General features: G+C 31.2%; 1 protein-coding gene across 2 annotated transcripts; it reads left to right on the forward strand.

Moving 5' to 3' along the window:
• Positions 1–603: 603 nt before the first annotated feature.
• Positions 604–15,217, forward strand: LOC107849573 (WAT1-related protein At1g68170). 2 transcript variants are annotated; one of them, XM_047401019.1, is made up of 8 exons: positions 604–911; positions 2,442–2,504; positions 4,297–4,413; positions 4,913–5,171; positions 5,792–5,950; positions 6,547–6,698; positions 7,030–7,172; positions 14,969–15,217. In XM_047401019.1, the coding sequence occupies exons 1-8, from the start codon at positions 712–714 to the stop codon at positions 14,974–14,976; spliced, it is 1,101 nt and encodes a 366-aa protein (XP_047256975.1). In that variant the 5' UTR covers positions 604–711; the 3' UTR covers positions 14,977–15,217. The 2 variants fall into 2 exon arrangements, with proteins under 2 accessions (XP_047256975.1, XP_016549616.1); XM_016694130.2 differs by lacking the exon at positions 14,969–15,217 and adding an exon at positions 8,989–9,278 and having other exon boundaries at positions 605–911.
• The last annotated feature ends 10,691 nt before the right edge of the window (positions 15,218–25,908 follow it).

Raw genomic sequence — 25,908 nt, forward strand, 5'->3', positions numbered from 1 at the left:
ATGGAAAAAAAAATTATCTCTTCTTGATTAATGAAAAAAGATAAGTAAAATGCGAAATCAAATTGAAAAATTTGAAACGGTGGGAGTAATATAAAATTAATTAACCTCGTGAAACGGTGACATTTGCCGCCAGCAACGGCTAACTATTACCGGCCAGGGGCCGCCTATGGTCAATTAACAAAGAAAACATGTGCATTGAAATATGAAAAATTAACAGAAAAAAAAAATACTTTACACCCAAAAAGGAGGGGGGGGGGGGGGGGGGGGGGGGGGGGGGGGGCAGTTAATATATTATTTATTTGAATAATACTATTATTATCAAATAAGTAATTAATAAAGGCTTTAGAGAGGGACAGTACAAGAGGATGGAGTGGCCCTCCAAACATGTTTGTGTATTGTACTTAAATAGTGTTAAAAGATCCCTTCGGAAAGACGTAGCTATTTCACCATAAAGCTTTTTACTTATTAAATGTTTGGAAAAAAAAAAATTAAAGTAGAATAAGACATGACTTGTCTACAAGATGGTGCATGCATGCAAGAAAAAGTAGTAGTAAAATTGTGCTGCTTGAACACGCAATTTCGCTAATAAAAAGGGCCAAACAATTGCTCATTTGGTACAATTACTCTTAGTACTAACTCTCTCAAAAAAATATACTTCACTCTTCTTCATATTCTTCTTGTTGTTGTTGTTGTTCTATTCTGTGTTCCAATATGGTTGTAATTGAGAATTATACAGGATTTGAAAGAGTGAAACATGTAGGAGCAATGACTTTGGCAGCAGTGTTGCTGGGAGGAAATATTGTATTGTCAAAAGTGGCAGCAGATGATGGGATGACTATGAGAGTTATGGTTGCTTATAGATGGATCTTTGCTACTGCCTTTCTTGGTCCAATTGCTATCGTTGTTGAATGGTAATAATTAACTTGGCTTTCTTTCATCTTCTTGCTTTCATTCAATCAAAATTCTTGAGAAATCAGACTTGTCAGATGCCTCAAATGGTGCTAGTACTAGCTAAAGAAATGCCACCAAATCCGTAGGAAATTGGCTCGTTCTCAAACATGTTTCTGGTGAAGAAAACTTCATATTTTCGATGGCTTTCCTACGAGAACGTTGATAAGAAAATTCTCATATTTTTAGTGGAAACAAGAACACATTCCCATAATTAGCATTCCACATTGATTGTTTCTTCAAATCCTCCAACAACACCTCATCCTCATCTCCACCCCAATAGCCCCCATCACACCTGTACCCACCACACCCATGCATATATTTCTTATAGTACTTATCCAAATTATATACAAATGCTTTTAGAATAATATTTTTGATCATGTATCAAACACACACACAAAAAAATAAAAGAACCCATATATGCTTCTGAAAGTATTTTTCTCGGAAAACATTTTTCTTTGTACGGACACACCCATAAACTTGCTCATTTGTGGTTGGTGAGTATGTCTCGTCTTATGATATGTTCGTTATTTCACAATAACTTTAGTCATAATTAATTAACTGGGCATAAAAACAACTTTAAGTACGATATCAATCAATGTAAGAAAAATTTCAAGAAAGATAATTACACTCTTCCACCCCATGTGACACTATTACAATTGTAAAAGTTACTAATGAGAATTTTATGTGACCACAAAATTTTAAGAAATTTTGAATTTTAATGCCATTTTTAAATATGTAAAAAGGTGAAGAGTTTATATCTCCATCATATATAGTTGGCAAAGTTATTTGGTATTTGCATTGATGGAAAATAGAAGATATCTAATAAAATAGTTGAGATGACACCTAAATTCTTTCCGAAATTGAATAATTTGACTATTGATCGTACTTGACTCTACCACATAAATGGAACAGAAGAAATAGTTGTTAAAAGAGAAAGCAAAAATAAAAGATTCTAAAACAATCTTTTCCAAGTTGAATAAGTTTTAAAGTAGTGATACTTAACAGTACAAAATAAAAACTATGGGTAAATATGTTCATCAACATGGCTTGTTTTAGAAAAGAATACTTGCCCCTATCTTTCTTGAGTATCGCTTTTGACCCCACCAAGTCTATTATATGCACTTTTAGTTATTGCTTTTGCTCCACCATATTATGTTTTGTGTCCTTTTTATTCTTTTATTTTGTCAATTCCAAAAATACTTCTCTTTCCCTTTTTATTGGTGATGAATGTATCTTTGCGACTTTGACGACTTGAGACTTCTTGGAATAGTCATATCTCATAAATTTTAGAGTCACACATATTGATGTCAACGAGATACTCACACTCCATTTACCTAACACTTTTTATTTTTTTGTATTATACATGATTTGGCTTTTAGTTTATTAAGCAGTAAGTTTTTAAAAATTATTTTAAAATTATGTATATTTGTGAGTTACAATGCAAAATATTTTATTTGACAAGAATTGATTTTGGTTACCTGTTTTTGTAGGAATAAGCGGCCAAAACTAACTTGGACTGTTGTTGTGCAAGCATTTCTCTCAGGGCTACTAGGGTAAGTTACATGCAACTAATATGACTTCCAACCAGAGACGGTGGTAGAGGGTATTTGGGATTTGGTCGAACCCAATAATTTTTATGTATACTTTGTATTTATATTATAAAATTTAGAAATAATATATAAAATATATAGTTGCGAACCCACATACAAATATGGGATGCTGGTACATTAACGGAGGAGAGGTGAGAGTAAAATGTCTTCCACCTTAGAGACGTGGGTTCAAATCCTTTTTATTCTTTGCCTTAAAATTCTAAATCCACAGACCTAAAATCCTGACTTTACCTCTGCTTCCAACAAGCCTAATCTCAAATTATTAAGGTAGAAAATTGTGATAAAGATAACTAAAAGAGAGATTAACATAGGTAGAATGCCTAAAGTTCCTCTAAATTTGACGTTTTTATTCAAATCTCTCTTAAATTATATCAGATTCTAATTACCTCCATATATAAATCCAATTATTATTTGAGGGGGTAACGATTATAGAAAAGCTAAGTACCAGGCATAATTAGGATCAAATATAGGGGAGACTTAGAATAAAACGTACTCCCTCCGTCTCATTTTATGTATCGTCATTTGATCGGGTACGAAGTTTAAGAAAAAAGGGAAGACTTGGTAAAGTTTATCAAATTATCCTTTATCAAAAAATGTGTCAATATTTTTTTTTTAATTAAGTGGGACCAATAAGGGTAAAAGGGTAATTATATTTTTAAAAAGTTGCCTAATAAGGAAATATGACACTTAGTTTAAGACGGACTAAAAAGGAAATGATGGTGAGTATCAAATTTAGGGGGTTTTGGTTATTCTGCCAATTAATAACTTCATTCAAACAATTGGGATCCAAATCAGTAACTCGTTAATGCAAGGTTAAGCAATAGAACTTTATCAACAAACTGCAGGAAGTAAAAATTTGTTTTTAATTAAGATGACTATAATAAAAGATTGCTAGAGGAGAATCTAAAACCATGGGACTTAAATTACATAAAAAGACTAGATGATCAACTTTAAAAGGAGTTCAATCTATTTAGGTAGGATAAAACTATAGATATCTTGGAAATAACGCTTACGTTCCCAATTCCCAAAAACATTGCCACTAGCTAGAATGACAATTCAATTTATTTATTTGCCAAGAATCTACTTGTGATATTTAAAACAAATGTCTCGTTAGACGAATATTTAACTTTTAAGAGATACAATTATTATATTTTTAGAACAATTATTAACGTTTTATCATATTATATCCAAATCCAATTGATATTCGTTGTTAACTCTCTTTTCAAGATTCTCCAGACAAAATTCAGATTAGTACCCTCTTGGATAGGCATAATACCCAATATGACAATGCTTTTGGTATGATGCATATTTAAGGAGTATATAAGACATTATCAACTTTATTTGAACAAAGAAAGAGTCTTTTTATTTCAAGATTCTTATCTCTCAGAACAAATTGAAAAGAGACACCAATTAATGAAAGAAAGCTTTAATTGCATAGCTAATTAGTTATCTTCAGGTGGTTTTCCACAAAAATATCTTCTATAAAAAACAATTTTTATGCTAAAAGTTGATTTGAAAAATTATTTTTAAATGTATAATTAAAAAAGATAACATATGATTATATTGATCTCACACGATAAAGAATACGGTAAGTTTTGAGCTTACTTCCACAATTGAGGAAAAGCAATTAGTGTTTCTTTTATTGCACAATGATTTTGATACCACAACTTTATTTATTTTTGGTTACTAGAAGAAAGTGCTAGTTAATTGATATTATGTAATTGTTGTATTTCAGGGGTTCACTATTTTCGATTTTATTTTATACAAGTGTGATAATGACATCCGCAACATTTGCAACTGCAATATACAATCTTATCCCAGCTATGACTTTTGTCATTGCAGTCCTTCTCAGGTACATATATAATATGATTTATTGTTAATTTATTCTTATGTTATTCTTTTTTATATTCGTCAATTGCGATTGCCCGCTTATAAAATTTTAACTCTAATGAAATAATTTATAGAACTTTTGTTTAGTTATTTGTTCCCCATTTTGACGTTCACCAACTAGTAGATCAATTGTATCCCTTCATCCAACCATTATATTATGCAAATAAAGTAAAAATAAAAATTTGAAATTACAAATAAAATGTTGAATCCTTTAAACATAAGAGGAAAATCTAGTAGTGATAGAGGAGGTTCAAAAGTTACTTTAGATCATAAGTTCAAATCCCAATTTCCTTCAATGTTTCCTTCAAGTAATATAAAATACCCCACCTATTGGGATTTGACTCTGAAAAAAAAAAAAAAAAGCAATTGGAAGTTAAATGTGACTTTTTTTTATATAATTTTCTGGTTCTGTCACTGGCGACGTAAAATTTTATTTTTCCCCTTTTTCATAATGTTCATAGGTTTGAGAACTTGTCATTTGACAAAGTAAGTGGGAAAGCAAAGGTAATGGGAACAATGATATGTGTTGGTGGAGCAATGTTGTTGACATTATACAAAGGAGTAGAGGTTCATATGTGGCCTATCAAAATTAATTTACTACATCATGCTAACGAAGCAACAGCTCATAAGAAATTGGTTGGTGAATCTGGCACTTTTGCTTTAGGAATTGTACTGGCTGTCACCTCTTGCATTTGTTATTCACTATGGATAGTACTACTGGTAAGTAGTTTATTTCATTTTTCTCTACCCTTTTCACTTCCACTAATAAATAGCATATATCATCGCTTGTGTTTAGAAGTGAAGTTAAGATTTGAAGTTCATGGGTCAAGATTGTAGTTTTTTATATATATATTTTTTCTTGCATATTCAATGAATTTCTGTAGACAACTAACACAAAGTTTGGATGAAAAGTTACTGGATTTTGTCGAACCCGTAACCAACACACTGGCTCATACTTATGTTAGAATATTTGAGAATATAGTTATCTAAGGTGGCATGTATGTGTTTGGCAGGATGGAAGTCATTTTTCGATAAATATTTTCAAGAAAATGGCGTAATTTTGGAAAATGTTTTCTTGTTTTCAATTGGTCAATGAAAAATACTCACTAATGTTTTCATGAAAACTTCTTAGAAGTGATGAAATGTAACAAAAAAAATTGAAACAATTTGGAAGGAAAATGACTTGTGCACATACATGAGAGAGGTCATTTGCCCCGTTAGTATGAAAATATTTTCTGCCAACCAAACACCAATAAATGAGTGGAATGAATTTCTCAAGCACTTGGTTTGCAATTATGTTTCTTTGACTGATTGTTGTGCTTTTGTTTGGTCAATAATAGGCAAAGGTAAGCAAAAACTACCCATGCCACTACTCAAGCACAGCTTTGATGAGCGTAATGGGATCCATTCAGTCAGTCCTATTTGCACTATGCTTCGATAGAGAAGTTTCTCAATGGAGGCTTGGTTGGGACAGAAGATTATTCGTTGTTCTCTATCTTGTAAGTCGTCAATTTTAATTTATAAGTTGTCAATATATATGTAAAACAAAAACAACAAACTCAATATAACCCTACGAATCAGATCAGGGAAGGGAAGGATGTATGATATATCTTTATAGGATAGAGAGGTTATTTTTGATAGACCTAGGCACAACGACACATTACCAAGTAAGGGAAGAAAGCAAAAGTGGCAAGATATACACATCTAGTGTAATCCCACAAGTGAGGTCGGGGGAGGTGTTTTTTGCTAGTCCTTACCTTTACCTTTGTAGGGTAAAGAGACTCTTTCAAGTAGACCCTTGGCACAATGATACATTACCAAATCAGGCTAGCAAAACAACGGTAACAAAGTGGCAAGATAAACACACCCAGTGTAATTTGTGAAGGATTGGATATGCACAAAACTTATTCCTACCTTTATGGGATAGAGAGATTGTATATGATAGATCTTAGGCGGGCATGCACGACGACATATGACCATCAATATATATATATATATATATATGTAGAATTTTATATATTAATAAAATGTTTATGTTATTAGACAATTTGATAGTGCTATGTTGCTAATTATATGTAGTACTCTTTTTATGCAGGGAATTTTAGGGTCTGGCATTGTGGTGATTTTGATGACATGGTGCTCTCAGAAAAGAGGCCCTCTATTTGTTTCAGTCTTCAACCCTTTAATACTTGTTTTCGTGGCACTAGCTAGTTCATTGGTTCTTGATGAGACCCTTTATCTAGGAAGGTAATTCAATTCTTCTATGTTTAATACATCTACGTTTCACATTATTAAGATATTACGATAAATGCTTGAATATTTAGTTTCAACATACTTGTAAGTTGGTATAAGTGATCTAGACGTGGTAGTTCAATTTGTAGTTGACGTTGGTGTATACTCAATGTATAGTAAGAGTATAATGTAGATGTAATGATTGTATGCAAATTATACACTGTTATACACAGTAAAGTTGCTACTTTTTTGTTATGGACATTGTTGGATTGTTGTATGGTGTGAAAATCACCAGGAATTTTGTGATATATCTTCTCATTTGGGTTAATTTGTTCTTCCTGGACAGTATATTAGGTGGATTTCTTATAATAATGGGCTTATATGTGGTGCTATGGGGGAAAGGAAAAGACATGAAAGCCTCAAGGGCCATTATATTATCGAAGGGAGCCTTGCAGAAAAATGATTTAGAAGCTCCTAATCTAGATCAAGGTAACATTATTTAACTTCAAATTTTATTAATTTATTTGTCTAAACTTTACAAGTTTTGGTTGAAAAATTAAATTCTTTCATATAATGGCCGGCATAATAATACAATTGCACTACTGTTTATTATCTCAAAAGTATGATGCTCATAATTTCTTACATGACAATAATTGTATAACGTAATTCTCCCTCAATTGCAAAATAAGTGTTGGCTTAGCTAAAACAAACTGTCCCAAAACAAGTATTGCTATAAGAATTTAAGACAAAAAATAGTATTGTTTTCAAGTATACCCTTTTATTAAAGAACTACTTCTGTTTAATGTTGCTTAATTCTCAAGAAAAATCTAACAAATAGAGATAACTTAGGGCCCATTTGGCAATGGAAATTTTTCTTTTTTTTCTGAATTTTTTTTTCAGAGTTGGAAATTGTGGTGTTTGGCCATGAAAATTCAAAAAATAATTCAGGAAAATTTTTCTGAAAAGGGAAAACAGGTTTTTGTTGTTTTCACAATTTTCCAACTCCAATTTCAACTTTTATTATTATTACATATAACTACAATCTTTTAAATTTTTACATAAAACTCTCCTTATAACATTATTTTTTCAACATTACGTATATAGCAGTTTTAAAGAATAAGATAATTATAATTTCAAACTTAATGCTATCTTAATTAATATATATCTCTTTTTCTCTCTCATCATTATTTTTATCCCTTATTTAATTTTCTCCCTTATTTAAGACATTATTTTACTGCTAATTTATATTTATACCCATAAATATATAAAGTATTATATTTATACCCATAAATATATAAAGTATTATATTTATAATAGAAATATACAAAATATGTTATATATAAAGTTTATACCATGTATATACCATATACACACATATATACATATATAAAGTATTAAGAAACATACTAAGCATATTTATAATATAAATATACAAAGTATGTTATATATGAAGTTTATATCATGTATATACCATGTACACATATATAAAAATACAAAGTATAAAGAAACATATGAAGCATATTTATATATTTATGGTATATGATATAATATACCATAAATATGCAAAGCATGTTTTACATAGAAATAATTTATTCACACACAGTAAAATCTTTTATGTATAAGAAAATTAAAGAAATAAATTAGCAGCACCCTAAAATTTAATAACAACTCATCATTTTCTATTTTTTAGGAACGAAAAATGAAGGAAATAAATTAAATAAATTCCTAAAGAAATAAATTTGTTGGAAAGATAACATTTGTTACCTAAAAAATAGGAAGCAGTGATCTCTTAATATAACATCCATATTTAAAATTTTCAAATATGAAAAAACGGCTATTAATGTAAATATTATATATGTCATAATTGAAATTCATTAAATATGGCTATATATATGTAATTATTTTTATAATAGTGGCTAATTGTGTTCTTTTTCCATTAGTAGGTAAATTTTAATTGGGTGATTTTGATAGTTTGTAAAAGTTAGGGCATAAAATCACATTTAAAAAAGTTTTTTCAAAAGTCAAAAAAAAAAATCAAAAAAGACATGGCCAAACATAACTCCAACTCCAACTCCGGAAAATTTTAGTTTTCATGACCAAACAACTACTTAATAAACTATATCTTATACATTTATTAATTTTTTAGTGGATGTGGGAAGAGTTGACACTTATTTTGGGATAGAGAGAGTAACTTTTTTAACAAGCAAGTAATTTAAATGGCTATATATGAAAATCACACAATCATAGTTCATTTTACTCCTCAACTTCTTGTTAATGAGCTATATTTTGTGACTTTATTGTACAGGCCCTTCTTCAACAATAAAGTAAGGCATGACCCAATAAGACTTTGAATGTGTTTATGGCTGTTTCTTCCACAAAATTAAAGGAGTGCCAACAGGTCCAACACCATCCAAATGAAGAAAAAAGTTCCATTTTTTGTCATTTGATATAAATGTGGAACTATCAACATTATATATTACATATATAACCACCTCTTGTAATTGTAACATGTAAGGCAGTATGCGTATACCCATTAATGGGCATTCGAAAATAGTATACATAATGATCATCATCAATAAGCCTTCCAATGTTCAATTTTGTAAACTGTCAATCATTTGCCAAGAAACATTTGAAGTTGACTACAAAGTTTACACTTCATTAAATTTTCACAAAAATAAATAAATAAAAGAATTAATGAAGAACTATTTCTAGCATATACTCTTCCGTTTCAAAATAGTTGGTTCTTGTTGATTTGACACTCCTCTTAAGAAAAAATTTATTAGAGGTTTATTTTACCAAATTAACCTTATGAATTATATTTTGAAAATATAAATTGAGTATATACACTTTATTTAGTCACTTAATGATATGGGTATTATTAAAAGAACATAATAATATTCTCTTATTTCATAAAAGGGACAACTATGGCTAGGGCTGGGCATTCGGTTAATTCGGTTTGATATTTAAATATCGGTTCGATTTTTCAATTTTCGGATTGACAAAAATGACAACCGTAATCAAACCAAAATAGATTCGGTTCGGTTTTTACAAATTCGATTCTGTTATTTCGATTTTGAAGCTCTCTTTCTCATGAGACTGGATATTTAAAATTGATGATTTTTTTGCAAAAATAATTTTTTTCAAACCTAATTTTCATAGTGGCATTTAACTGGGCAGTAAACTAAAGAAATTAAAGAAGGCTGGGCAGTTTCATCTGAATAGTTTAAAGAAACCAACTTTAACAACGTCATGTTACTCTTAATCCAGATATCTTAACAACAGTAAGCATTTCAGCAAATTAAAGAAACCAAGCTATAACCTATGATAGAATAACTTCGATAAAAGCAAGTTGTAACCTCATTTGCTTATTGACGCCACCGGAAAGTAGTTTATCAGTGGTAGTCGGTGGAAAGTGATTTAATTGACGCCTTGCTGTCGGAAAAACCACGATTGAATGATCGTCGTATAGTCGACTGGTCTCTGGCGGTCTATGGACTGATATACTGATGTATGCTGTAAGGTGGACGGCGGACAGAGGACGGTGGTAGCTTCATAAATCATAGCTGTAGGGTTGTGGCGTGCCTGTATAGTATAAATGTTTAAGGTTGCGGCTACTTGGTTGCTGCTTACTAATGCCTAACTTTGCTATTATATATTTATATATATTATATTATTAATTTATTATATATTAAATATATTATATATATAATAATATATATATATTATTAATTATTTATAGAATTTCGGTTAATCGGTTCATCCAAATTATTTTTTTCAAAAACCGAACACCAAACTATATAACCAAATTTTAAAAATCGAAAACCAAAACCAATCCAAAAAACTGAAAAACCAAATCAAAATTGAAATTTTGGTTCGATTTTTTGATTTTTTGGGTTTTTTCGATTTAAACCAAAATATGTCCAACCCTAACTATGGTTGGGCATAAAATACCGAACGCCAAATTACCGAATTGAATCAAAAAATTTGATAATTGGTATTCGGTAATTCGATATTTGGAGTATAATTTCAACATTTCGATATTCGGGATTGAGTTTGGTACAAGATATTAATACCATTTGGTATTCGGTATTTACCAAATTACCGTGTCCGACCCATCCCATGATATCCTGAACATTCCATGGGATGGGTCGGACAATGGGTCGGGTTTAATTTAATTATTTGAGATAAATAAAATTTTAAAAAGGGTCAACGAATAAGATCTTGACACGTATCCATTTGTTAGGGTCACGGGCATATACAACTCAAATCATTAACGACAAGGATATATTTGTACCCAAAGTATAACGAAGGGTATATATGTACCATTTATCATAATTCAGGGGTATATTTGTACCTTTTTCGCTTTATAATTGACATTTCTTGACTTTTTTTAATTTATTTTTTTATATTCTGACATTTCTAGTGAAATTCTAACGCCAAAAATTTTTATTTGGTTGTATACAGCTTAAAGGTTGCGTCATGTACTTGAAAAAGTTAAAGATGATTTTTTAAAATATCATAGTTTCTTCTAGATCTTCCGATCTTAATTAACGATTTTGGGCTAGCAGAAGGTCTCCCCTATTACACCTTTCTTCTACTATTTTCTACATGGTATCAGAGCCATAGTCACACGTTGGCTTCTGGGTTTTATTCAAGATCGGCTTAGTGATAGATTCAACTAATTTCTCTCTATGGATTTTAACGATCATGGTAATGGATTGAGAATGAAGTTGTTAAATCAGTCCAATTACAAGGTATGGAAGACATGTATGGAATCATACCTTGTGGGTGAGGACTTGGGAGATATTGTCAACGGAAGTAACATAAGTCCTCCTGACGACGAACCAAAAAATGATCGTGCATATAAGAAGTGGAAGCAGACTAACGCGAAGGCAGAGTTCATCTTGAAAAGATCTATATCCTCTAGCTTATTTGATCATATTATAAGGTGCTAACCAACTCATGAAATATGGAGGACCCTCGATCAGTTATTCAATAAGAAGAATAAAGTTCGACCACAGATATTAGAGAATGAATTGGCTAAAGCCAACCAAGGTAATCTTTCGATTGTTGAGTATTTTTTTAATGATTAAGAATTTATGTTCTGGGATCTCTTTATTAAATTCGGATGAGGCTATCTCTGAAGCACGAATAAGAAGAAATATTATTCGTGGTTAGAAGCCAGAATATATTCCCTTTGTGACATCGATTCAAGGATGGACTCAACAACTATCCTTGGAGGAGTTTGAAAATTTATTATCGTCACAGAGTTACTAGCCAAACAAATGGTTGGGGTATCAATCAAAGAAGGAGAAGGAAATGCTCTTGTAGCTGGCAAGAGGAATTTTAAAGGAAAAACAACAAGAGATATGTCATATTCTCGATCCACAGGTGATTTAAGATCACCAAAAAAGGAGGGAGAGTCTACAAGTAATTATAAGACTCTCAAATGTTATCGGTTTGACTAAATGGGATACATAAAAAGATATTGTCGAGTCAAAGAAATTAATATGACTCAAACTAAGAAGGTTGTTGAAGAAAAAGAAGGCTGGAGAGAGTGTTTCATAGCTGAGAGTCGGGCAATTAACGCCATGACTTTCATAAATTTTGAAAGAGACTAGATCGTGAATTCAGGAAATGGCATCATGCCACTGGAGATAGATCTAAAATTTTCAATTTTTGAGAATACAATGACCGTGATGTCATTGTAACAACAAATAATACGGTTCATCACATGGAGAAGGAAGGCACAGTTATCACCAATGAGAAGCAGGAAGACTCAGTCATTCTTAATTGTGTCTTTCATGTTCCAGGGATAAGGAAATATCTATTTTCAGTTGCAAATATCGTAGATGCAGGAAGTTATCTTTTATTTGACCCATATGATGTGAAGTTCCTTCAAAATATCAAAGAATTCGAGGCAGATATCATTCATACCGGTATGAGAGTTAATAATTTATATGTCTTATCTGCCTCTAACTCATATATTGAAAAGATGAGTGCCAATGATATCACACACACACACACACACACACACACACACACATATATATATATATATATATGACATGCTAGACTTGGACATATTAATATAGATAAGAACTCGAAATCAAAATAAGCCAAGAAATAAATAAAGTGATCAAAATAGACCACTTATTTAATAAGTTAACAAAATAGGTTAAACGTAATGATTTATCACGTTTTATCTTTTCTTTTTAACGATCATCTAACAAAGTTGAACAGTAAAAAGACTGTTTAAAAAACATAATAAATTATTACGTTTTGCAAAAAGTAAGGTAAGACGTAATAATTTATTACGTTTTACATGAAAATTAAAAAAAAAATCAATGTTTTGTTCCGTTGTGCTTTATGTCAGCTTTTTATCAAATTGAGTAAATCGTAAAAAAAAAATTATATTTTTATCAACTTTATGTTAAATTGCAAGCTGGAATTGCAATATCCAATTGCAACACACTTTATGTCAAATGGTCAACTCACAATCTTATTCACTGCTCACCCGAATCACTTATTTTTTCTCTTTGTAATAAATATTTAGGTTTTACACAAAAAATAAAAAAATAAAAAAGGTGTATTATTCCATCAAAATTTTTGTAATTATATTTTACAATTATTACTACGTTTTATACAAAAATTTAAAAAATAAAAAATAGTGTATTGTTCCATCAAAAGTTTTGTAAAACTTAATAAATTATAATGTTTAACGAAAAGTTTAGTAAAACGTAATATTTAATACGTTTTATATAAAAATTCAAAAAATAAAAAATGGTATATTGTCCCATCAAAAATTTTATAAATCGTAATAAATTAGTACATTTTACAAAAAGTTTAGTAAAACGTACAAAAGTATTACGTTTTACACAAAAAATTCAAAAAAAAATAGTGTATTGTCCCATTAAATATTTTTATAAATTATAATAAATTATTACGTTTTACAAAAAATTTAGTAAAACGTAAAAAATTATTATGTTTTACACAAAAATTTAAAAAAAAGTGTATTGTCCCATCACCAGCTTTATCTCAACAGTCAAATCAACAGCTTTATCATCCGGTCCAATTGCTTTACATTTCTCTCTTAAATTCTATAAATTGTCTAAAATTATAAAGAAGGTTTTTTTGGGAGATTTCTTAGGACTCCACCAACTAACATGGTTTAAATATTATGAATTATTTGTAAATTTTATAAATTAAAACTTTTTATTACAATTTAAAAATTATAACTTTTTATTACGTTTTTTTAGCAAAAAAAAAAATATTAATTGTTTCTTCATTTTGTTAATTCAAGTACCACATAGCCGACTTTTTTTACTTTTTCTTTCATAATTAGTATTAAAAAATTACTTATATAAATAAAAAAATAAAAATGCGTAATTAAAATTTTATTTTATAAAACGTAGTAAAAAATTACATTCTTTTCTAAATTTGTTAGGTGAATGTATAATTATTGATGTAACCTCTCATATAAACGGACTGAATAATTAAGGATGCGTAATTGAAAAATATTTTATATTTTTTTCTAAATTTGTCAATCCTGAATTTATAATTTCTTATGTGACATGTCACAAAAAAGTAGAAAATAATTAGGTGATATATTATATATTTGTTCTGTTTTATTTTTGGCTCCCAAACTCTTGCAAACACTATATAAGAAGGCCTTCAATATATAGTTTCATCATTTTAACATTTTCTTTTGAGATGGTGACATTATTTATGATGGAAACACCATATATTATAATTGTTCCCCCGAAATACAATGTCAAGTATTTACTTAATCTTCAATTTAAAAATTTATATGATTCACTTTATAAAAGGATGGGTTTGAACAATTCCTGTGATAAATGGATTATAATTGAAAAATATTCAAAATCATTTTTAGCTCAAGGACAAGTAAATTTTAGGGAATCGCCAATCAACGATGAAGATTCATTGAGTGACTTTTTGAGAGCTCTGAATGACTATATAGATCAAATCAAGCTATTCATGCTTGAAGTGTATGTTAGAAAGGAGCCTAGGTCTAGCCGTCGTTGTTCTCTATTATCGAATGATGTCTTTCCTCAATTGAAAAATCATTCGGAGATAGTCCCTGTAACTCAGTCAAGTGATTTTCCTCACATGACTCAATATCAAAATATTCTCACCGACATATATGATTTTGATTTGAACAAAATTATTAATGAAAATAATTGGTAATTCATTAATTTGTGTTATTTTTATTAAAAAAATTTGACAAAATTTTTTTTGTGTTTGATTATTATTTATCTTTGTAGGTCTTTAGACCAGAATGAGATGAATATTGCTCCAAGTTATGAACAAGATCATTATTTTGGACAGACCTCACAGTTTGAATCAATGAAAAGTGTTGAAATATTCTCTAATGTGCATGTGTCATCTAATTTTCGTGCAGCTGACACTTATCGATACACTCACCATTTGAAGTTTAATTTAAGTAGTTTTGATTAATGTGATAAACATATATATTTATATATTTATTTTTCATATTTAGAAAAAATATTACGCAAGATCAGCCCAATGTTTCTGCGAATATCGATGATATTGATCAGTCAAATTATCGATGAAGCTCACAGAGTGATAGTGATTATTTGCCTAACGCTGGTAAATCTAAAGATGAACTCTCATTTGTAGCATCGTCGAGTGATGATGAATGTATGACTCTCAATCGCTCAGCAAGATCAATTTCCATGAGTCCTACTCACGTCGATGAATCTTTGCCACCACAAAATCTATAGTTAGTAGTCAGGTCATCATCAGTGCATTTTTTTAAATTTTATCATCGTGAAATTTCTTTTCTTGACCACCCTTTGGATGGTCCAGATGTATTTATGGATACTCACGGTGATAAATATACGTGGCGTGAACCACAAGATTTTATGAAATATAATTTTTATGTTGAAGAAGGTATGTTGTTCAAGTAAAAAAAAAGGTGCAAAGAGCGTTTAATTTTTTACATTACAAGTGGGTGAGAGAGTACCATGTCAATAAGTCAACAAAAACGTTATGGCGAATTTTTTGCAGGCGTGCAATCAAGGGTATGGATTAAAGGCCACTACTCATAAGTCTAAAGATACTAATATGTGGACAATCGGGACATACCATGATGAACATACATGTAATATGGATACGTGTCGTGAAGGTCACTTTAACTTAAATGTCGAGATGATTGCTTCTGTTGTCCTCATTAATATAGAAAAAACGCCAAGGCATTAATTTATCCTTGAATTTTTTTTTACTTTAATAAAAAAATACGCATTTTGTTTGAAAATTAATATGATGTGAACATGCCAGATTTTCCATCAAAGACTTTCAAACAATTTTCCTTAAAGCATATGATAAAACAATAAGTAGAAGAAAGACCTATCTCGGACTCAAGCATGCTTTTGAAAAAATTTATGGTCCTTGAAAAGATTCTTTCAATCAATTGTCGAGGTACATACATGCTTTGAACTGCTACAATCCAGGCATTGTAGTTGAAAGAAAGTTGGAGTGGCATAATGATGTCGATGAAAATGTATTCAATTATGTGTTTTGTACTTTCAAGACATGTGTTGATGGATTTTTTTACTGTCATTCCGTGATATCGATTGATGAAACACATGCATACGGTAAATATGACATCAAAATGTTGATTACAGTTGGAACGAACAGTAACAACTCAATTTTTTCCTTGGCCTTTGTTATAGCTGAGAACAAGAACAAAGAGACTTGGACTTTATTTTTTGATCATTTGCATCAACATGTTGTTAGGAATCATAGAGGCGTAACATTGATATTGGATAAGCATCAGGGAATACTTTCAACTTTATATAGCTCACCTAATTGGATGGCCCTATTTGCTTTCCACGATATTGTTTAAGGCATCTCAAGGCTAATTTTCAAAGATAATTTGAAAATGCTAAGCTAAAAAATCTTCTATGTACACTGCAATACATTATCAGGAGCAAAAGTTTTTGAAAAAAATACAGGAGATCAAAGAGATTAGCGTGGAAGCCTATGCATAGTTAATGAGGTTTGATCTTAACAAATAAAAAGTGCACAAAGATGATGGTAGGAGGTGGGCATGATGACAACAAACAGCTCTGAGTCCCTCAATGGGATCCTGAAGTCAGTAAGGGGCCTACCAGTTATCGTGATGGTAAGATTTACTTATAAACAGGTTGTGGATCAATTTGTTACAAGAATGGCTTATGCTATGCGGTTAATATCGTAAAATCAGAAATGAATGTCAAATCTATTCAAGTATTTTGAGGATAATCGTATAAAATCATAGGGCCACACGCTCATCAACTATCACCAGCAAAAGAATAATATATTTGAAGTGCTGACACATACGTACCGTGATCGTGGTGGTAATAAGCACATCGTTAATGCATCGCAAGAAATATGTCAATGTTGTAAATGTAAATCATATTACCTTCCATGTTCTCATGCCATTAGGGGCTTTGATCAAATTGGGTACCAAGCATGGGATCATATTGCACAAGAATATAGTATGTGCAACTATAAACAACTCACATACATAATGAAATGGATGTTCCAGTAAGTACGCTCTCTCTAAAGTGCTCATTGTGCAAACATAATGGTCATGATAAGCGCAATTTTTTCCCGCGAGATCGCAACGCTAGTTTATACCAAGTTAGAAATGCCTCATGTGGTGGTAGTACTTATCAGAGTTAATTTTACTGTACAAATTTTTACCATTTGTTGAGCACATTGTTAGTACTAATGTATGAACTTTTTGTCTCATGTATGTAAAAATGTGATATTATGAATGATTTTTATTTTTGTGCTTATAATAAATAATTTTATGACTAATAAATTTTTCATGATAATCATTCATGCGGAGTTTCTGCAACTAAATCGACGTCATCATCATCACTACTATTCAATTCGAATCTTCATTCATTTTTTGCATAGACTCATCACAAGCACTTAGTTGATTTAGACAACAATATGATATCCCAAAATCTAATGTTTGTAGTAAATATTTTTTCTACCTATCCACTCGTTAACAATTGGATATACAAGATAAATAGCATCTCTATGTAAGTTTGAATTTTTCAGGAGTTGCCATTGTTCATCTTCATCAGCTCCCTGATAGTTAAGATCATTTAATGCATGAAAGGTTTTTAATGCTTTTTTCATTTAAGATATTTTCTTATTCAAGTGTTCAATAACTTCCGTTTCATCCTTGAATTTATATATTTGAAAAGTTAGGGAGATTGCCTGTGGTACCGTCAAATCGTGACATCGATATAAGACTTTACAATCATATCTTTTTGAATATAATTTGGACCATTAAAGTCTTTCACCCCAAATTAACACATTTTTTTATTTTGACGATTATGCCTCTCCCTCGATAATATGTCCGGCAACATCTAAATCATAATAGATGAAAATAGGTTCATTCAGAAGTGAACGAAGTAATTCATACCACTATTTACTTGTTATGTCGGTGTAGCAATCAAAATATTTTTTTGGGTGTAAGAGTTTTCCTCTCCCTTCTGGGCTCTTAATACAGACCAACTTTTCAATCGATCATTTTTATGCATTGTGAATGAGTGAAATAATTTTGTGGTGTTATCACTGATGTATTTGCGGTATTTAAGAGAAAATAAATATTATATTTTCGTAATAATTAATTTTATTTTTCGTTGTTTTTCTTCTTTGGTAATGGGATGTGTCATATAAAGAAAAATTTATGTTTGACCGGTCATTAGTACAATGACATATCAGAGATATTAATGTGACAACATGTCATAAAGAATTTTTTTCATCTAAGTTGTCTATCATACAGTGACATATTGAAGATATTTCTTTATTTTTTCAAATTTATCATACTACGTAATAGTTAATTTTGTTCTTCATTGATATTCTTCATCGATGATGTGACAACATGTCATATAAATAAAAAATTAAATCTAATCGATCAATATTTTTCACTATACATATTTGATCGATAACAATCTCAGTGGTGCGATAATATTTTTTTAAGTAAGATACTCCAACATTTATTATTAACATACCAAAAGAAAATGAAACAACAATATTACATGAAATTTTGAGGCCTAACCAAGGATATAAAATTTTCAAAATAAAAGAGATGCCAAAGTCACACAAATAACTCTCAAAGTATTGATTACGTTGTCCTTCTTATTTACTTTTTCTCGTAGTAGATCTCTCTCACGAAGGATGTCCCTTAAGTAAAATCTAAGTAAATCTTAATCTTCTCTCATTTCCTTGAAATTGTTACGTGAGTTGTTGGGATCATTTATCATCATGGGCCTTCTATTTGTTGGAAAATCGTCCTCCTAACGAAAATAATCACATCCATCGTTAGCCTAAAAAAATTAAACATAGAAAGTTAGATTAACATAATTTTTCACTTACTCCCTTATAAAGAGGTAGCAAACAATAATCTTACCTGAGAAACTTTGCAACCCCAGAATAAATGATCTAAATTTTCAGCAGTCCTTGATGTTTTAATTCTAAAATGATCTCCGCAGAAATAGGCGTCTGGTTGGACAGAGGACATCGATGCTCTACACTTGAAACATGATTAATGACTCACGGAGTATAAATAAAGCATAGTTGTTCATATAACCTACTAACCATAGATCATAATAATTTAGTACGTTTTATAATTAGGTAAAAGTAAAAAACTATCAGTCATTTATATAGATTATCATGAAACGCATAAATTATTTTCGTTTTGCATCATTGCTTATAAAATTGCTTTTCACATTTCATTTTTTGAGAGCCAAGTTAAATGAACTTTAATCAATGCTTTAAATAACAACTTTGAATTATAAAATAAAATATACATATGATTAAGTATCTATTTGACAAAATAAATAATCAAATGATATTTTCTAAATGAAACATTCCCCCCTTTAAATTTGACTTTATAAAACTTCAAGTTTCATTAAGATTTATTTATTCATCTGATTTTCACTTAGCATCAAGTAATTCACTATCAAACAAATATAGAGAGCATCATCTAAATGAAAGAATTCCCTTAAATATTATTTTTGGGGAGTTCTAAAATTCAACAAAAGAAACTCCACCCAAATAGATCTTTTGTAATTCTGTTCTTTACAACTATTATGTAAATATACCAATCAAGTTCATCATACAGACATGAAAATTGCACCTGCAAATCCATTCATCACATACAATATTCTAGTGTTCAGTAATAGGAACATACGCATAGCAAGACTGTTTTAAAAGCAACAGCCAAGCTCCTATACATCATTCCTCTTCATTGTCGATGATAAATGATTCGAAGTGGCATTGGATGTAGTATCCATGGTATAGCTGGCCTTTCATTCTTCTGTTTTCTATGTTCTTCACATCTTCAAAGAGTAATGTCTCATAATGATTTAAACTGGGCTCAATACATAAGGCCATCTATTATGGAGATGCTCCTCGAGGTCCTGGCTTTCTATAGCCTAGGCTGATAAGCTTTTGCACTAATTTACCACAACAGCTACCTGTAAATCAAGAAAATGAAAATCACAATCACACTAACAACTGTGTGTATCAGAAAGAAATTTTTTTGTTCACCTCAGAACATTGGAATTTGGTAAGGTGAAAAATATTAGGTCCCCAACAAAGAGCACAGTGGAGACATATTCTTGAACCAGGTATTTTCTCCTCAAGCTAGGCATAAAGGTTGTATGCCCCAAAGCATCGGTATAAAAGGAACGACCCCAAAACATCGGCACAAAAGCTGAAGTTATGGAACTAAAAACCCATTCAACACACAAAATTCAAATGGATCTTCATATTTAACCAAACCTGTACAATAAGCACAAATATAATAAAAACACAATAGAAACCAACCAACATGTTAAGACAAAGTTGAGAAAGATGAGAAACCAAATGCAGCAGATCAACCAAATGAACCACAATGACATCTAAATGCTCGTCACTATAATAATTTTTCAGCAGTTGCTAAGATTAGTTAGGTTTTCCAATTTCATTCTAATACTATAAATAATTTGTATTCTCAAGTAAATTCAAGATTCTCTAAATCTCAATAGAATTAGCACTTAAAAGCTTATCACGCATGACAACTATTTAACATTTGCCAATCCCATTTCACAACAATACCATTCACAATCAGAAAGAACCCAGATAAATCAAAACAAGTTAAAAGCTTTTTTTTCTATTTGGTGAATTCAATTGAAGGCAAGATATCATCTTCTCTATTCTTGGTTAGTAGAAATGCTTACAAATTTATCAAATAATAAACAAACATAATTGGTGGACCAACATTTCCATTTCGATTTGAGAAAATACTAGACCCTTTTTTAATCAATCGTGGTATTTGAGACAGCTTCACACACCTCAAATAAATTTATAAGATAGTTGTCAAGTCCGAAACCCACGTCTAAAGCTCAAAAGTCTAACTCCTTTCTTTCTTAAAATCCACGTCCAGTTAAATAGGCTTATATAAATTAAAACAAATGGATTATTCAGCAAGAAAAAGATAAGATGACACTTACTTGATACTCTCCATCTTCTTCCATACCTATACTGCATCTTTCATAATAAATAAATGTTTTTCATAGAAATTAGCTATATTGATAAATTCAAGTGCACAAGCAACTATTTTATGATGTTCTCCCCCCCTCCCCTTTCCTCTCCCCCAACCCCTAAGGGTCACAGACAACTAAAATATGAAACACTTCATCCCTAGTTAGGAAACCCCAATATAGCATCATCTCGAGCATCACGCTTCTAATTCTCATCAATCAGGCACACTAGAAATACGATATACAGACAAAAGTATTACTATAGAACTATCAAATAAAAGAGAGATAACATTTGCACCATGGTAGTATCATTGACACGGTGAATGTTGGCAAGACCTTTGGACAAAATTATCCTATTTTTATCTAAGTCCATCATATCTTGAAAACGAAAGCAGTCATAACTCTCTTCGTTCTATTCCCTTTGGTTGAAGAACAACTAATAAATGTATATGATTTCAAAGAAAAATATCTACTAAATATCTATATATGTATCAAATTTTCACCAATGACTTTCAAAGTAAAGAGTTCACACAAATTAGTACTCAAAGAAAGTACCTATGGATAAATACTATGTTCTACAACCCTTTGGCTTATGTAGAGCATCAAAAGATCGAAATCCATCATCGTCCTTCCTTGTCTTAATTAGAAGAATCTCCTTTCATTTTTTTGCCCTCATAACAGTTAGTTTCGTCCCAGGCGGGTGAGCCATGTGCGCATCTATCGTAATGAACTCGTCTTCGCCTGGAGATAAGTCTGTTGAAGAGGAACCGTCAATCTGAACAAAGAAAATAATATCAACATCCATATTAGTAGGACGGTATTAATGTTAACAAAAAATTATAACAGAAATAATATAGTAAATTAAACCTGTGTGTTTAAAGAACCTCCGACCAATGCCAGCAGCATATCACTCTGGCTTGTCAAACCATGCATGTCCGCAAATGAAATAGGGCATGAAATTTGAATCTAATACCAAAATTAAACAAAAGTTAACTGAAACAACTTAACATTATTTATTAAGGCAATATACAACGAACTAATAATTAAAATAATAAAAAATTATACATACATGTCAATGGATGGTCTGATCCATGTGGGGAGGATATCACCCTAGTCTGTTTGTCCGGCTTGGCAAGTAGAGGTATGAAGAGACGGACTATCAAGCTAATAACAAAATTAACCAAAAGTTAACTATAAACTATAAAAAATATTTATAAAACAAATACAGAGCAAAGTTTAAACTATAAAATTAAGTTAAGATGTGTCTCAACATGAACGCCACTGAATTTTGGCCTAGCATAACCCAACAACGTCTCAAAGCTACGACCAGATATCAACACATCAAACATCTCATTGGTATTACCAAACAGAGAATTACTTTTATCGCCAAAAGTAGTATGCTGCATACATTTTGTCCCAGGATTTTGTGTACCATAGAGGCCCTACAATAAGACATACTCCATTATGGCAGGATAATAATACATAACTATTTAGTTAGGAAAAATATTGTATTACTTACCAGCATATCTAACATATAACCATCGTCGATAGTTGATTCATAACTCAGACGAACTACTTCCATATCTCGTCTAGGTGTCCCGCCTACAGGCTATAGAGTTCGACTATGTTTGGAATGGCCTCAGATGGAATGACAGGAGTAGACGGTGATAGCTCATCAAACATATCATGTACAACGGTGTTGCATGGTCTTCCCCTGGGATGACTACGTCCTCATCCTCTACCTCAGCCTTCACCACGTCGTCGAGCATTTACATTATAATACAATGGTTCTGTCTCACAAAATGAACCATTTGGCGATATAGAATCGTGAGTCTCCTCTAGTGTCTACGTTACCATACTATGTAATTTATGTACACACAAATAACATGCAAGATCCTTTTGCCAGTCTAAAGAAAGCTTGAGGATCTTGCAAAGTCCCCTAGACAACGCAGCAACACTACCAGTAAAATGAACAAATCCAGGTGCGTTAAGGTCCTGTAGATTAATGTACGGATAATAAGATTATAAAATTGTAGTATTTTACTATAATCTAGAAATTACTTTTTCTTGGGTCGTCCTTTGAAGTTCTTTAGAAAATTCAAACTTCAAAATAAAAATGTCAATTTATCCTTATTTATCTAACATAAATCAAACAAATATAAACTCCTGCATTATATAAGTATGTTTTGTTACAGGAATATTATAAAATTATAAGTACATTTAGAGCAAGGTTTTCCATCAGCAACTGTCCGTGCTTCAAGAACCACAGTGCATAATCTCTCAGCACAACACTATGGACCAACACAACCAATTTACCATGTCGATCCTCCCAATCAGAAAAATAATCATCTAATAATTCAATCACTAACTGATCCAACCTACTACGCAAATCAACAGTAAAGTGCATGGGATCCTACTCTGGAGGCTGGGGTATGTGCTGAGGCAGACCAAATTATCACATCACGTGATCAGGCACGTGGTACTCACCTATATCTAAGAAAAGTAAACGCACTCGTGTAGTTCATACACACTCATCAATCTTGAAACACCGGGGCAGTGTATGCAATATCGCATCGTACAGTGTCCACAAGAACTATGTTACATAAAGACAATTAAATGGATTAATAAAAGCAATCATAAGCTTTAACAACCACCTCAACATATCCTTCTTAACTACCATATCAACATAAAGACAATCAAATGGATTAATAAGAGCAATCATATCCTTCTTATGCATCATGCAACCAGAAGATTTACCATTACATTAAAAAAATTTGGACATTACAATAATTCATTTTTATACTTTAAAATTACAATAAAAGTAACAAGCAATCACAATAATTAACAACCTCAAATATTCTTATATAAATTAACTAGTCTTGCTAGTATACAAACATCAGTATCACTTATATCATAAGGTTCACTTTATTACTTAACGGTCCTACTTGAGTAAATCATAATAGTTAATAATAGATGGGATGATTATACAAAAGGACTTTTAGTACATCAATCCACTAACATCTCATATTTAGCATGAGTTGGTAAGACTTACCTGCTCCCCCGTCATGTGTTATATCTGATCTCTAATAGGGATGAGAGTGTGATATGACTCGGTGTTTTTTTCAACAACCCTTGTCCATATCCTTGCATATGGTAGGGTTGCGTCATCATCCCCCAACTCATTTAGTCCTGGTTGTAGAGATAACATCCTCTCCCAACACCATATCTTAAAATGAAAAAATAAATTAGTTAACAAATCATACAAATATTATATTTGAACACTATTATAACATAATCCACTTAATTACTTGAATCAGTGGAAGAAATCTATATAGGACAACTGTATTTTTATATGACGCACCGCATAGTGACCTGTATAAGTATGCCAATACTGCACTGCCCCAACTGTAGCTACCAAAAGCACCAATGGGGTCTAGGAATGCCAGAAAATGTAGCCTATTCATGTTGCCTGAAGAGTTCGGGAATAAGATATCCCCAACAATCACAAGTATGTATAATCGGGCAATCTTCTCAACCCTATCAACTGGTGTGTCTTCTCCAATGGGATCAATCTCTACCTTATCTTTAATGAATTCGGTTAGAAGCTTCATACTCAGAAAACTCTTGCCCCTAATGGGCCCAACATATCCAGTGAGTGCCTCTAGCATAGCACGTCACTGCCGATCCCTCCCAAAAATATTCGTAAGATAAAATGGGCGCCCATCAACACACAAACCAAATAGGACTTGTACATCCTGAAGTGTGATCGTTGCCTCACCGAAAGAAAGGTAAAAGTAATGACTTTTCGGCATTCATCTATTTACCATGGTCGTAAGTAGATGTCAAAAATACTGCATTCTACCTACTCTTACGACATGATATAATCTCGCATTAGATAAATATTCTGCAATACGCTGATGCGACAGGTGTGAGGTTCAAGTCATATCGATCCTGATCGGCTTGACACATAAATTGAATGGTATCCATTTATTCTAGAACCACTCCAACCGATGATCACTCTGTAGTCTAAGTAGTGTACATCAACAGGACTGAGTACACGACACGCTCCATTTTATGTAACAACCTGCACCCATAATTATATTCAAAGATTATTATATCTACATATCAAAATCCGACATCGTCTATTATTGTTAAAAGATAAACATCATTGTTTTAGTTTTCTCAATGAGTTTAAATAATATAATTATGACTATGTAAATGACGATTAATGTCAGTCGATCCAAATTAATTTTAAATTGAATTTACACGTCAGATAAACCTACTTTACATTTTCGTTAATAAGATAAGTAAATCAAATCAACCGACATATAAGCTTTTTTTAGCTTTTGCATGCCAACAAAAACGAACAAATATCTGATGTTTCTTAAAACAATAAAATCGTTTAATTTAACACACATTCAAAATTCAAAATATGATCTACTACAATAATTAATGTGAAATTCTTACATCGGAAGGGTTCCAAGCTTACTTCTCTAGTGAATTCATTCATTCGAGTTTCTATAACAATAACGCAGCAGCACATGGCATCAAATTGATGTCAACTATAATAAACATACTATCCCCCGACACGTTTTTACTTATTAATTATTAAGTCGACACATCCAAATAAAATGATAATTTATTATAGTAAT

This window comes from Capsicum annuum, chromosome 12, assembly GCF_002878395.1.
Source record: "Capsicum annuum cultivar UCD-10X-F1 chromosome 12, UCD10Xv1.1, whole genome shotgun sequence".
Classification (NCBI taxonomy): Eukaryota; Viridiplantae; Streptophyta; class Magnoliopsida; order Solanales; family Solanaceae; genus Capsicum; species Capsicum annuum.